The 14993-nt window shown below is 39.8% G+C and overlaps 1 protein-coding gene across 13 annotated transcripts in view; it reads left to right on the plus strand.

The window, feature by feature from the left end:
* The window catches only part of NEO1 (neogenin 1), a 121663-nt gene that overhangs the window by 37213 nt on the left and 69457 nt on the right, over nucleotides 1-14993 (plus strand). For all 13 annotated transcript variants that reach the window (XM_088657044.1, XM_060282962.2, XM_088657045.1 and 10 more), the window contains exon 2: nucleotides 11834-12151. In XM_088657044.1, coding sequence (XP_088513170.1) covers nucleotides 11834-12151 — 318 coding nt within the window. The remainder of the gene's footprint in view (nucleotides 1-11833; nucleotides 12152-14993) is intronic.

Here is a 14993-nt window from a genome sequence, read left to right on the forward strand (position 1 = left end):
TAACTTATTTGGTAGAGCATGAGACTCTTAATCTCAGGGTTATGGGTTCAAGCCCTATGTTGCATCGCAGGGGGTTGGACTAGATGAGTCTTGTGTCCCTTCCAACTCTATAGTTCTATGAACAATATTTACATATAGTTTTAGGTAGGATTTGGTCATATTTAAAGTTTTCTAACATGATTTTCTTGAAAACTTGCACACAAAATTGCACTGTTCTTTGTCTAAGGATTTAGTAGTTCTTCACTTATACAATTTGTACAATCCGTGGTTTGTCAATCTCACAAAATCACTTTGTTTAGGATCACTGAGCATTTGTGATGTTTATTTGCAATCCTCTCTCTAAGCTTATGTTACTGCTATTTAGCACATTTTATGAAGCATTGGTATCAATTCTAATGCATGCATTATGACATTGTATTTTATGTGAAGTGCTTGTTAGTTGTTTAATTCTGTGTAACAAAGGATGCCCTTGAAATTGAGATTTCACACAAGGTCTTATTTCTTTACACATGACACTGTTACCTTTTTAGAACTTCAGTTCATGGTGTGTTAAAGTTAACAGAGGGGTATGCAGTATTCTGAAAAAAGGAATATTCAGTAGCTTGCTAAGTTAACAGAATAACTTTATCAGCACAGAATACAATGCTACACTTTTTCATTGTTTGCCCTAGAAGCCAGATTCTGTTATTTGTTGCACTTGATGTGCTTTGTTTCACCTTGTTGGCTCATTGGAACCCCCCCCCCCATTATCTCAGTGAATACCTGAGATGTAGACCGATGTGTCCGTTCCTAGCAGCAGTACTATGCAGCCCAAATGAGATGCAGCATGAATTAAATGATTCTTTGAAGTAAGTTGTCATACAGAATTGTTCTGACCTCAATGAAAGGGAGGCAAGTCGCATCGGAAAAACTCTCAAATAGTTTCCCTCTGTATGGCATGAGAGACTGGCATGCTGGGCAGCCGTCCTAGACTTGACACTGCTATACTTCATCCCTCTTAGCAGGACATAACATTTTGGGTGTTATAAAGTATTGTGTTCTTCTTACATTAGTGGAAATAGTCAGCCACTTGTAACAACATAATGAATGCATATGCATAGAAACTTATCTAACTTTCATAGCATTTACAAAGAGTAAAATGAAGCAGGGATATGGCAGATACAAAGCTTTTAGTTAGTATCCCAGGTTTTCAAACCACAACACTAATAGTTCATGATATCTGAGTCATGATCAGTTTTAGAAATTCAGATACATAAGCTAGGCTCCAAATGGCTCCTTAAACCAGGATACAGTCACCATACTCCGCTTTCTCTTCAGATTGTATAAATCTTTTGCCTTTTATGCTCACCAAAATGGAAATCCTAGTTACCATTTTAGTGCCAGACAGCTTGAAAGTCATATTTTTCAGTATGACTTTTTGGTTCCTGAAATTCATTCTGATTGTGCAGATAAAATATAATGGATAGAATTCTACAGGATGTTTTGCTAGTGTGTGAAAACAGTTTAGATCCAAGGATCCCCAGGTATGCCCCTCCAGATGGTGGAGACATCAGGCAGCATCCTGGCACCCGAGAATCTTCTCTTGGTCACAAATGGCCGATAGCTAGGTGCAAAATGCACTTGGCAAATTTTGAACACTTCACTGGGGTGCTGCTAGAGGGTGGAGTTCTCTGTTCCTCCTCTGCCCAACCTCCAACAGGCTAGGAATCATGATTCAGCGAAGGGCCATAATGCATAGAAACAGGTTTCAGAATCAGCAGATTAAGAATAGCAGGGTGTATACCAGCCACTTCACTCATGGAACACTCCACCACTTCTTCCTTATTGGGGAAGGGAGGGTAACTATGTGCAGAAATCCTTGCTCCCACCCTGCTCATCTACCCATGGAAGGTAGAGACTGTTTTTTTTTTAAAAAAAATCTGTTTCTCCCACTTATTAAGCTTTAAAATTTGGCTGCTAGGGCATTATCTCCATTTTTGGCATTTGGTTTTAGACTTCTGTCTCCAGCTGCAAACTGAATATACTGGTACCTCGGGTTACGCTTTGTACTCCACTCCTTAGAAAGATGAACCGGTATCCTGAAACACACCTCTCAAGCCATTGGACTGTGGTAAATATTTAAAGGGAGAGCTAGCAGGCCAAAAGGGAACTGCTGTTGATTGCTGCAAGGGTGTGAATTCTGTTCCTCTCCAAAATAGCTGATTGTGATATTGTGACTTATATCACAGAGCTATGTGCATGCAGTTCTGGTTGCTGCTGTATCAGGCTGGGGGTTCATGACTGCAGTACCTATTTGTACACACACAATTCTCTGTCCGATGAAGATGTTATTTCTGCAGCTAGGGAGGGACCATATTTTAGTGGTAGATCACATATTGGAATTTCTGCATGTAAAGTATTTCTAGTAAAATATTCTATGGTAGTACCGTGTTTCTCATATTTTAAGGCATCCCTACAAAATAAGGCATGGCACGATTTTCTGAAGCCTAAAAAATATAAGGCATCCCCCAAAAATAAGACATGCTGGACCCGGCATGAACCAGCAAAGGCAGCAGCTGGTTCCCGCTCAGTCCTGCTCTGTCGGGGTTCAGCAAAGGCAGCAGCACACGCTTTGCTGAGCCCCGACTTAGCGGGAACCAGCAAAAGCACAGCCCGCCGCCGGCTTGGAGCTCGAGCCGGCAAAGGCAGCAGCGCGCGCTTTGCCGAGCTCCAAGCCGGCAGCGGGCTGCTGCCTTCGCTGGTTCCCGCTCCGTTGGAGCTCGGCAAAGCGCGCGGGAGCCGACTTCCGGTTTCCTCGCGCTCGCATCGGACGCGCTCTGCGGGAGCTCTGAGAAAAGCTCCGTGCACGAAGCTGCTGCCTAAGGGGTCTAGGGGCAACGCGAGGCTAAGCGACCCCCTAAAAGCCCTGGGGTGAACCAGGGCGAAACAATAGCCTGCAGCGCGGCTGGAGGAGAAGCCCCTGAAGCCTAGATCTCCGACGCAAAGCGGAGGAGAGGAGGAGAAAGAGAGACTGACGTGAGTGAGTGATAGCGACGCCAAGAGGTAAAAGAACAGACTCACAAGGAAGGCAAACCCCAGCCCAGCGGGCTGCTGCCTTTGCTGGTTCCCGCTCAGTCGGGGCTCGGCAAAAAATAAGGCACCCCCGAAAATAAGCCATAGGCTTATTTTCTTGAGTTAAAATTAATATAAGACATGTCTTAAAATATGAGAAACACGGTAGTAGTTGGAAAACTCCAGCTGGCACTCTGAGAGCTTGTACCTTTAAACAAGTCAGGATTGGGTTTAGTGAACCAAGGCTTGGCTTACTCAGTATAAAGCATATTCACATGTTCATAAAATATATACCATTTTACCAGGTATATTTTGAGGGGGGATTTGTGTGTTGGGTGTTTTAATTTTACAATTTTAGTAAACAGCTTCTAAATTCTGGAGATATTCTTATATTATTATTCATTCTTAGTCTTTTAAGACAGGGAGGAAGCATACAAATTTAAAGTGGGCTTCAGTAACTGAGGTTTCTATATTAAGGAATGGCATCTAGGAGTTTGACACTCTGGCAATGAAGGAGCAGTCTTGTAGTAAGATCATTTTTCCTTTGAGATCCATTGCATATATAAATAACTGTGTTTGGTGCCATCTAGTGGCTGCGATGTTGCTTTAGAACACAGAGAACAAAGATAGAAATTTTTATGAATCATGTCTTTGTCCTACTTCCCACACTTTTTGTTGCTAATGAATTTGAATTTGAATTGTTTCTGACTTGTTTAATGCTACTTGTGTAGTGTATTGAAATGAAATCTTGCATATTCCATTTTTGCTGTTATGACTGGTTTTAGATTAAAAATCTTAATTTTGTTTCTCCCTGACTTACTTTGGAATTTTTTCTCTGCTCTTGAACATGGAGGCTTGTATGATTTCCAGAGTTTTCAAGTTTCCCCACTCTCTGCAACTTGAAACCACTGCCTTTAAGGCACTCAATTACTACAAGTTGTATCTGTGGGAAAACAGTACTGTATTGAAGTTTGCACTAACTACATGCTCATAAGGAATGTAGATGAAGGACTGAATGGTTCTTGAGAGGCTGTCTGTGGCTTGCTTTTAATCATTCAGACTGAAATGTCACAGACTTTCCATGCTAATTATAAGGTCCTGTAGTACCATTCCAATTAGCTGTATTTTTTATAGCATAGGACAAGGGTGGCTAACTTGTGGCCCTCCAATATATTGCTGGACAACTCACATCAACTCTAGCTAGCATGACGATTTGCAATGGATGATGGGGGTTGTAGTCAAGCAGCATTCAGCAGATAATTTGTTTACTGTATTTACTTGAATCTAATACGCACCTCTTTTTTGTGGCCGAATTACGTTGCAAAAATTAGGGTGTGCATTAGATTCAATGGTGTATTTACATTTGCCAGCAAATTTTTGGATTTCAAGGTTTTGAAGATTGAGGTGCGCATTAGGATTGATGGTGCATTAGACTCAAATAAATACGGTATTTATTGAAATTTTTAAGTCACTTTATCTTGCCCAGGGCAAACCCAAAGCAACTTACAAATAAACAGACAAAAAAAAATCTCACATAGGTACTTTAAAACCAAAAGGGGAAAAAATACATCAAACATCACAGGTTAGCCAGCAATTTGATATCTGCCCCCAATATACCTCAATATCTAGAGGTATTATTGTACACTTTGTTCCACTTTTTAAATCAGAAACATGAGTTAAGTGTTTTTAATAGGAGGTTTTCTTCCAACGAGCCACTAAACTCTTCTGTAATTTTTAATATTGTGCTAACAATTTCTCCATGCATCCAGGCCTTTTTGTTTGAACCAGAATTAGCAATGTATATTTACAAGGCTCTTGATGGGAAAAACAACTGGCAAAAGTGCTTGTCCAAGAGGCAATCTAAATATTCATTACTTCTGTCTAATAGTGAATAGTAATTTGGAAAGCAAAATTTGGGCCAAGACAAGGCCCATTATTTCTAAAGGAGAATCTAAAAATCTGGCCTTAAACAGTTATTTGCTAGTAAAATATCAACCATGCCAATACCCATACTTGGAATTTTTTGTATTAAATACATGCCCAGTGGGCTTTGCCTAAGTCTGTTTCCCCCTTACTTCCCCCCTCCCCCACCAAGCCCCCTTCTCCTTTTTAGTTTTGTTCTTATTGTATTTAATTTAGGGGTAAATGAAAAAGTCCACACAAACACACTGAATACAACAGTATCCAGCGGTGCCAAAATGCAATAAGAGTATGTATAGTCAGTCTCTCAAAGAAAAACTTAGTTGTAAATACCTTTTAAGTTACTCTTTGAATACAGAATTCTTTCTCTAATGATTTTTTTCATTTCATATAGCATAGCAGGTCAAATCCAGACTACTGTTCCTCATAACTAAGAGCTAAATCTGTCTTGTCTAAAAATTGACAACCTATATTTAGGTTTCTTGGCATTAATTAAAGAACGTGCTTCTCAGCCACCCAGGCAGAGTACCCTATTGAAAACCATAATTTCTCTTGTTAAGGGAGAAGGGGAGAGGTTGCACGTTTATCCTGGTATCCTAGGCAATTAGTACTCAATCAATGTCATCTACTTCAACCGTATTATAAAGGGGCATCTATCCACAGACAGTTATTTAAAAACAAGTAGCATTTTTTCCCAAGTGCTCTAGTTGTCAAAAGAGCTTTCCTTTACAAATCAACATGCTTCTGTTTTTCAATCTATAGCCAGATGGAAACGCACCAATACTTCCTTTCTCAGGCCACTCAGCTGATACAAGCTTTGTTTCTTTCCAGGAGGATTAGCCTGTTTTGTGTGATTATTCTTCATTAGTGGGATTTTATCAAATTCCTATGATCTAGATGTAAATACAACCTGTAAGAATTAATGGTACATTTTGAATTTGATATGCTAAAAGTGTAAAAGCAAATGTTTGCTTTGTTTCTAAAAACAATATCATTCTAGAAAATATTTTGTTTATAGAGCTGCCAGAAGAAACACAAGTACTAGTTTAGATGTTAGCTTTCTTTTTTTGCCCATGGGGCCCTCCAAGCAGTTCTTACAAATATTAGCAACATTAAACAATTAACGGGATAAAGAACTGACACAACCAGCACAAAAAATTCCCCTTTCATGATACCAGTCAATCCTCCCACAGATGGCACAAGTGGCACATAGAGTATTGACCTGTTCATGAATGACATCGGACATGGGGGTTTATATAGGATTATAGGCATTGGCCTAATGTCATATATAAATGGCTCAGAACCACAATAAGGACTGTCTCTCCACATATGAACTGATCTGGACCCTGCGATCATCATCTGATGGCCTTCTTGGTGTCCCTCCTCCATGAAAGGTCTGGAGAGTGGCAACATGGGAACAGGCCTTTTCTGCAGTGGCTACACACTTCTGGAATGCTCTGCCCAGGGAGGCTTGCCTTGTGCCTTTGTTACATATTTTTAGGTTCCATCCCAGGGCTGTATTTAGGTTTGATGAGGCCCTAAGCAGCTGTAGGTAATGGGGCCCATTATATGTCCAGCTCATAGCTGCCAAGTTTTCCCTTTTCTCACGAGGAAGCCTATTCAGCATAATGGAAAATCCCTGAAAAAAAGGGATAACTTGGCAGCTATGGTCCAGCTGTCCTTTGTCAACAACAAATTGTCACTGTTTTTTGTGTTGAATATATGCTATATGGTAATTTATGGACCTAATAGTTGCCTACACAACACAAAACACTGTTGCTGTATGTAGGTTTTATTTTATTTGTTTTTTATCTTATATTTTGGAAATGTACATCCAGGTTTTTTCCCTTTAAATTTTTTTGGGCCCCCAAGAGAGTGGGGCCCTAAGCTATAGCTTGTTTAGCTTATACGTAAATCCGGCACTGTTCCAGGAAAACACATTTCTCTTTTCCCAGGCTTATTTTAATAAATATAAGTAGTAGTAGTTATAATATATTTATGTGTGTGGAAGACTGTGGTGGAAGAAGAAAAAAACATAGAAAACAGGACATGATTATATAATCTCCTGTAGTGGGAGCGATACTGTCAGGTTGGGCTTTAGGACCCACCAGCAGCAAAGACAGGAAAGAGATGGAGCTTCCAGAATACCTCAGTCTGCCCTGCCTTTGCAGAAAGTAGTACATGTATTCTGTTCATGTTCAGTAAAATGTGGCATGTACTTTCAGAACATAATTATTTGTTTTGATCCCTTCACTTCTGTTCAAAGAGGAAGGGATAAATGCTAAATATGTATATGTTTGGAAATATCAAATGTTGGAAGGAAAATTCAGGAATTACCGTAATTTTCAAACCTGAGTGCTGTCCCCTTCCAGTTTTTAAGAGAACCAGGAATGAAGAAGATGTCCTAAATAATGTCCAGCACTTGTTTAGTTTATGAAAGGCTATTACAACTTTGCAAAAAAAGAAGTAGTTTGTGTTCAATTTTTTTCAATTTTGACAGTTCAGTTAAATTTTTTAAAGTTCCATTTCATGAAGTGAGAACTTGAAATTCTTATCATTGAGTTTAATGAATGAAAAATAATTAAAATTACACTAGTGGCATCCATTGTTTACACACCCCCCCCCCCAGATTTGCTTTAGTTGTTTAACAATGAGGGGTGGGTAGTTGTTGTTTTTTTAAACAAATGAATGACTGAATTGTTGAATAATTCAGTCAGTGTAAGGAACATTGCTGAAATTGACTGCACAACATGGCTGGGTATAACATTTTGAAATGTCAGGCCCCTATCTCAGTTTTTGGAGATCAACACCATACTTTAAGTTCGAGGTGCTCAACTGCCAATGTGCAGCCTGGAACAAGTCTACTAAGCTCTTTTTTCCGTCTCCAAGGCATCCTTTAGGACAGGCACCCCCAAACTGCGGCCCTCCAGATGTTTTGGCCTACAGCTCCCATGATCCTTAGCTAACAGGACCAGTGGTCGGGGAAGATGGGAATTGTAGTCCAAAACATCTGGAGGGCCGAAGTTTGGGGGTGCCTGCCGTAAGAGTTGCCCACGGTGATGGAATTTGCCAGCTTGACCAATACCACCATTGAGAGTTACCCTTTTCCAGTTGCTCAAGAAACAATAATAAATGGTTTGATTCCTGAGCACTTGATGATCATTGCCAGCACCTGGGAAACAATGACCATGTGACTGCCCCAATCAGTAACCTTCAGGAATCCTATTTTGATTTTATTTATTTACTCAGTTTAGATACCACCCTTAATCGAAGGATCACAGGTCAGTTTACAGTGGAAAAACACAAAAATATGTAACATAATAACAAACAAAACAATACCCTCCCCCCCCCCGACAAGCAGGATCTCAGCCATCCGCCTATCCTCTACCCCAGGGAAAAACTTGTCATGCGTTCTGTGAACTCAGAGCATGGATATAGCATCCCTCCACATAGCTGCCAAGTTATCCCTTTTTTCAGGGATTTTCCATTATGCTGAATAGGCTTCCTCGTGAGAAAAGGGAAAACTTGGCAGCTATGCCTCCAGCCAGCATAGGCTGCTCATCATGCTTTGCCTTCCTCCTCCTCCTTGGAGCCTTGTTGAGCAAGAAATGGGAAGGAATGCTTCAATATTTCCCATTTGCTTAGCTAAAATAGAGGATAATTCTTAATGTCTTGTCTTACCTTTCTCATCAGTCAGTGGAAGTCAGCAATGTTGGAGTTGCTGCCTCAAAGAACCTGGAGCATCTTGAAGTGGCAGTTCCCAAAAGAGCAGCCCTCTCTTTGCTGCTGCTCAGCTGTATCAACTACAGTGGTATCTCTACTTACGAATAACTCTACTTACGAATTTTTCTACTTACGAATGGAGCTCCGTCCGCCATCTTGGATGCAGTTTAGATAGGATTTTTTCTACTTACAGATTTTTAGATAGGGCTGCTTCGACTTACAATTTTTTTCTCCCAATGCATTCCTATGGGATTCGACTTACGAATTTTTTCGACATACAAATGTGCGTCCGGAATGCATTAAATTCGTAAGTAGAGGTACCACTGTACAGTGGAACCTTGGTTCTTGAACTTAATCTGTTCCGGACGTCTGTTAGATTCCTGAAACTGTTCGAAAACCAAGGTGTGGCTTCCGATAGGCTACAGGAGCTTCCTGTACTCAAGTGACACCAGACTTCTGGCTTCTGAAAAACATTCGAAAACCGGAACACACACTTCCTGGTTTTCGGCGTTCAGGAGCTGATTTTTTCGTCAACTAAGTCATTTGAGAAACAAGGTTCCACTGTATATGGGAATGCACACATGAGAGTGAGTACAGGTTGGACACACTTACTTGGCCTATGTCCACTGACATGCTGCCCTTGGAGTATCTATAAAATGTTATGTGCTTTGATTTATATTATGTATTTTTTATCTTTATTAACTTTTTAATTAAAAGTTCACCACAAATTCAGTAGAAAAGTGTGAGGGACACAAGAAGTTGGATGTGTGGGAGAGGCAATTTCCAAAGTATGCCTACTGACACTTCCATAAGTTCTAAGGTCAACCTTCTCGTAACAATAAATCAGTGGCACCATACTTACTTTGACTTGTGGGTTGCCATACCAGTAAGGTTGGGTGGGACCCACTGTTCTAATCACATGATTAAAACTACTTAACATATTTGCCCTGCCTTCTGTTGGAAGGCAGTATACATTAATGAACTGTATACTGAGAATATGATTAACTTAAAATGTGTATTCACCATGTATTCCAGTCAGGTTATTTAGGCCTCGTCCTGCAGAGAACAAATTTCTTAGCAAAGATACTGTTAGTTTTGAATGTTAAGGCTCTGTTGCAATTAAAGGCAAGTTGCCTTTGATTAAACTATGTGAAGGCTACGGCAGCTTGGGGAAAGCTTCATGTAAAAACATTAATGTTCTCATTTAATGTAAATTATATTTACAAAACAATGCCTTGTATGACTGTATTGTATGACAGACCCTGGTCACATAATGAGGGATAAAGCTTTTCTAGAAAAAACAGAACATGTTGTACGTTAAATTATTATGGGGAGGATGTGGCTTCACTTTAAATTTTCAGTGTGAGAGATAACATGCAAAACTTCATAAGACTATAAAAATTGTTTTGCTAGATTAGGCCAAGGGCCATCTGTTCCAGTGTTCCAATGCCAAGAAATAACGGCCAGGTGGCTCAGGGGCTTCAGGAGTTTATATGCAGGTCATTAAAGCAACCCCTTGTTTACCCCCAGCATGTGGAGTTGCATTAATTTGTCTTGGCAAACAGGTATTGGTAGACTTAGCTTTACAAAATGAGAGAGGGAGAGGGAGAGGGAGAGAAAGAGAACTCTAACTAGCTAGCTAGCATCCAGCATATTTTGTGGTAGTGAATTCCTGATGTCAGTCATTGTGTGAGTAGTCTTTCGTTAACCTAGTGCTGATCATTTTCATTGGATGACCTATTAGTTCTGGTTTGCATATTTTGAAAGACATAGGGTAATTTCTGAAAATTGTCAGGTTCTTATTTCCCCTCTCTGTAACATTAAGTATCATTTGCTCTTTGCCATGTTATGGAATCCTAATGTTGCGATTTTTTTGACCATAGTAGATAAATTTTGAACTAGGGGCAGGGAAATGCAAAATGTTGTGATAAAATGACATAAGTTAAATCAGTATTGCACATTGGTGGCAGTGGTGAACGGTGCCGCTTGGCTGCCCGGGGTGTCGCTCCGCAACACATGTGCGTTGTGACATCATCACAAACTGCGCATGTCCGCACATGCACAGTCTGTCCTGTCCGGGTTGGCGCTGCTGCTCTCCTCGGCTGGCACGCTCTGAAGCAGAGTGCGCTATGGAGCGGTTTGCTGGCGCCGGTGCCGCCCGGCGGCAACCTGCTACGTAGCACGCTCTGCTTCTTCCTGCTTGGGCGGAGCGGAGGAGGCGAGGGGCGGGCCAGGGGCCGGGGCGCTGCCCCCACATGCTGCCCCCGCCAGAGTGGAGCTAGGGGCAGCCTGCCCCCTACGCCCCTCCCTTGCTACGCGCCTGATTGGTGGTGAGGATAAAAACAGAACATGAGTAAGTTATTTCGACAACAGTCCTGTTATACCATAACATGTAGGCTCACTCTGTCTGTAGGGTATATTCTCCAGTCTCTATGCCGTTTCCAGCTTGTTACCCTTTTATAATCACTCTCTTACTTTCTCTTTGGACAAGATGGGTAATAATTTATGGTTTGCAACTCAACAGGACCCTTATACTAGCCTTCTTCAACTTTGTGCCTTCCAGATGTTTTGGCTAACAACTCCCATTATCCTTCACCATTGACCATGATTGCTCAGGTAGTCTGGAGGGCAGCAGATTGCAGAAGGATGTTTTATCAAGCAGCTTAAGCCAAACTTTGGACTTACAAGCCATATGCCTCATGGCTTATACTTCTTAGTAACGAAGAGTTACTTAGTCACGAAGAGTCGGACACGACTAAACGACAACAACAACTTGCATCTATGTGTGTGTGTGTGATTTGTGAAATATATACATCTCTGTAAACATATGCATGCTAAGCAAGATTGCCTATTTAACCACCAAGTTCATAGTCCTTTCTAGAACCTATGGTAGTTTCTTCATGAGATGGAAAGTGTTAATATTATTGATGATATCTATTGGTTCCATTACACAGGGTATCAAAGCATATATTTATTTCAAATATTTACTACCAAAGGCCAAATTCTTTCTTTCAAATATTTACTACCAAAAGCAGTTAACATATCAGAATGTAAGGAACAATATTCAATTGTTGTAAAATAAATATTTAGGATATCTGAGAAGCATTTAAAAAATCTTCATTTCTCTTGTGTTTTGCAGGACCCACAGTGAGGACTTTTACTCCATTTTATTTTATTGTGGAGCCAGTGGACACTCTGTCAGTTAGAGCTTCATCTGTTATACTGAATTGTTCAGCTTATTGTGAGTCATCTCCAAAAATCGAATGGAAAAAGGATGGGACTTTCTTAAACTTGGTGTCAGATGACCGACGCCAGTTGCTACCAGATGGATCTTTATTAATCAACAGTGTAGTGCATTCTAAGCACAATAAGCCTGATGAAGGGCATTATCAGTGTGTTGCAACTGTGGAAAGCCTTGGAACCATTGTAAGCAGAACAGCTAAGCTCACAGTAGCCGGTGAGTATTTTAAAGTTGTTTCCTTTCTTGTGATTATCCTATCTCACAGATGTTGGCCCCTCAGTTCCACAGACAACATTCTGCCTGCATTGTATGTGGAGGGAATTTTTTTTAGTGGACTTTCTACCTGAGAGGTCCCCCCACTTGCTATCACAGTGTATTTGGTGTGCTGCTGCACAGGCAACTCCCTAATACACCATCCATACAACAAGCTTCAGAAGTCAGTTGCTCTGCATAAATGATAGTGAAGGGCCAAAGGACTGTTCTTCTTTGTTTCTCAACATGTGTTTTTGTAGGTCTCTGCTTGTCTGTTATATTTTGTAAATGATGTGGCATACAGAGAATGGAGAAACAAGGGGAAAAGAACCTTATAGTAGTTTTAGACAGGAATAACTTGACTAATGTAACTGTTTCTTTCATTTCCGTAATGAACTATAAGCTCCTCTCAGGGTTTTTTCTTTGATTAATAAAAAGCTTTGGGTAATGAATTCCTTCCAGAACCCAGCAATATTTGCTGCTTTTAAAATTCAAACATTGTGTGTATTAAATTGGGATAAAAGGAAGAACACAAGGTACAAGTGCTTGATTTTTATCTCTGGTATAATGAGATGGTCCAATTAGCATAAATGGGTCTGTCCTGGGCTTTTGCCTGACAAACTTGATGGTCATTTGGGGATGTAAGGACTTTAATGGTCCTTAATGACTTGGAATCTCTTGCCCGCCTTGGGAATTTTTCACCCTTGAGAGTTTAGGGAAAGGATAAACTAGGTAGCAGGGGAGGTGTTGCTGTTGCTGTATGTTAATCTGATTCAGGCTTATTAATTAATACTGCATGCTTCAATAATTCCTCACATCCATCTTGAATATTTGTAAATTAACAAATGATAAAAAGAGACTAGTGCATTCTCCTTATACAGATTGTAGTATTGCCCCTGTAGGATTGTCTCGCTGCTCATGAAGGTATGGAACACAACACCATCATACAATCATGTCATGGTTTTTTTCTTTCCTGCCATCATGATTTTTACTGTGAGGAGGAAAAGTGCAATACCTGTGGAGCTTTAACAAAGCTTCAAAACTGGCAGTAGGTTCCTGCTGCTTGGAGCTTCATCCCTTTAATCTGTGAAGCAGACTTTAGCAACCTTTCAAACTGACTTTGCAAAGATGAAGAAGAGATAGAAGGTGCTATGCATGTGCCCATCAAAATATTTGGTTCCTATCTCACACCGTGTGATACAGAAAGCTTGTGGCCTTTGCTGAGTTTAATTGCTTGTGTTATAGACTAATTCTTAAAATATTTCCTGAATCACAGTGTACAGAAAATTTTAGTTATTGCTTAAGTTCTATAGAGAAAATGGTTAGTGGATAACAAAATTTCCTCATCTAATGAGATGAATCTACAGAGATATGGAACACAATTTTTTCCAACAATGTGCACAGACTCTTAAAGTTATGTTGCTTACAAGAACCCTAGTTGCAGAGTATTATTATTAGTCAGATTTTTACCCAACACCTTCGTCTAAAGGAGCCTAGTGTAAACCATAACCTCTGTGTAATTCGCTATATTTTGTGGCCAGCTATTATAAAATAGCTGCTATTGGGGAGTGGGGGGGGGGACAAGGCTGAAGATCTGCTTTTCCTTGTGCTTTTTCTGAGATGAGCAGCAATTGGAGAAAGGCTTGCCAAGTAAAATAGTTGGATTACGCAAAGGTAACAAAAATTTAAGCTAAAATTGTAAAATCAAAAGGGGGAGAATTCAAACTTTCAGTCCTGCATTAAAAACTATTAAGACCACATGGAATATTTTCACTGCCATCAAGAATGGGGCTGGTTTCATATTCTTTGGGATGCTGCCACGGAAAATTTGGAATTTATGTAACTATTTACATAATCATATAAATGCCTTGTATCCTTATAACCTTGTAGGATGAATACCGTAGATGCAAGTGGAGGCTAATGATGAGAGAAAGTGGTTGTCAGATTTTGTTCATGGTAGAGGGGAAATTTTAATATGGGTTTCATGATTTGCAACTGAGCTGTGTACTCCTTAGACTATGCCAATTCTCATTTCTGTTGAATTAGGGGCATAAAATGTGATAGTGCAAGCAGGATAAGTCTTTTGTGGAGCACTAACTGATCACTTGTATACAGCAGTATTTAAGTTAGTGGAAACTTTGACTGTTCACTTCCACGGGGTATGTAGTAGTTAAAATTCATGGACTGTATATTTAGGGTTGCCATACAGATTTCCTGGACATATATGGAATACTGCAGTCAGCAAAAAAAACCTCAATAACTTTGCCCTCGCAAAACAAACAAACAACTTTGGCAAAAATGAATAAGGTGCTGTCATAAAGCACCTTATTCTAATATGGGACATGTATATGAAGGAAATGTTACTTTAAAATGGAAGTGTGCAATAACTGTTGACAGCAGTTAAAGCAAAACAATACACTATATGTATTTAAGAATAAATGAAAAAACAATGGCTAACACTTCAGATAGGAGCTAAAAAGCCATAAATCTGGTGTTTGACCTGTTTTTCTTTTTTCTCCATATTTTATAAACATATGCTCATTTAATTTTTGTTTTTCCATAATCATACCATGTTGTCTTTTTAATGGAAATTTGTGTCCAGGAAATGTTTGGCTGAGACAATAGCCTTACTCTAAAATATGACCTTGTTTCCTCATCTCACCCAAAACATGGAATAACTGAAACAGGATTATAATACAGGAAACTAAATTTTAGAACTTTTGAATCCTCAATTAAATTATAAAGTTTAATGACTTTCTGGCTCCTTTGAAAGGAAGGGAGGGATAATTTTTATAAATAAAAAAAT

This window comes from Zootoca vivipara, chromosome 13, assembly GCF_965207765.1.
Source record: "Zootoca vivipara chromosome 13, rZooViv2.hap1.1, whole genome shotgun sequence".
Taxonomy (NCBI): domain Eukaryota; kingdom Metazoa; phylum Chordata; class Lepidosauria; order Squamata; family Lacertidae; genus Zootoca; species Zootoca vivipara.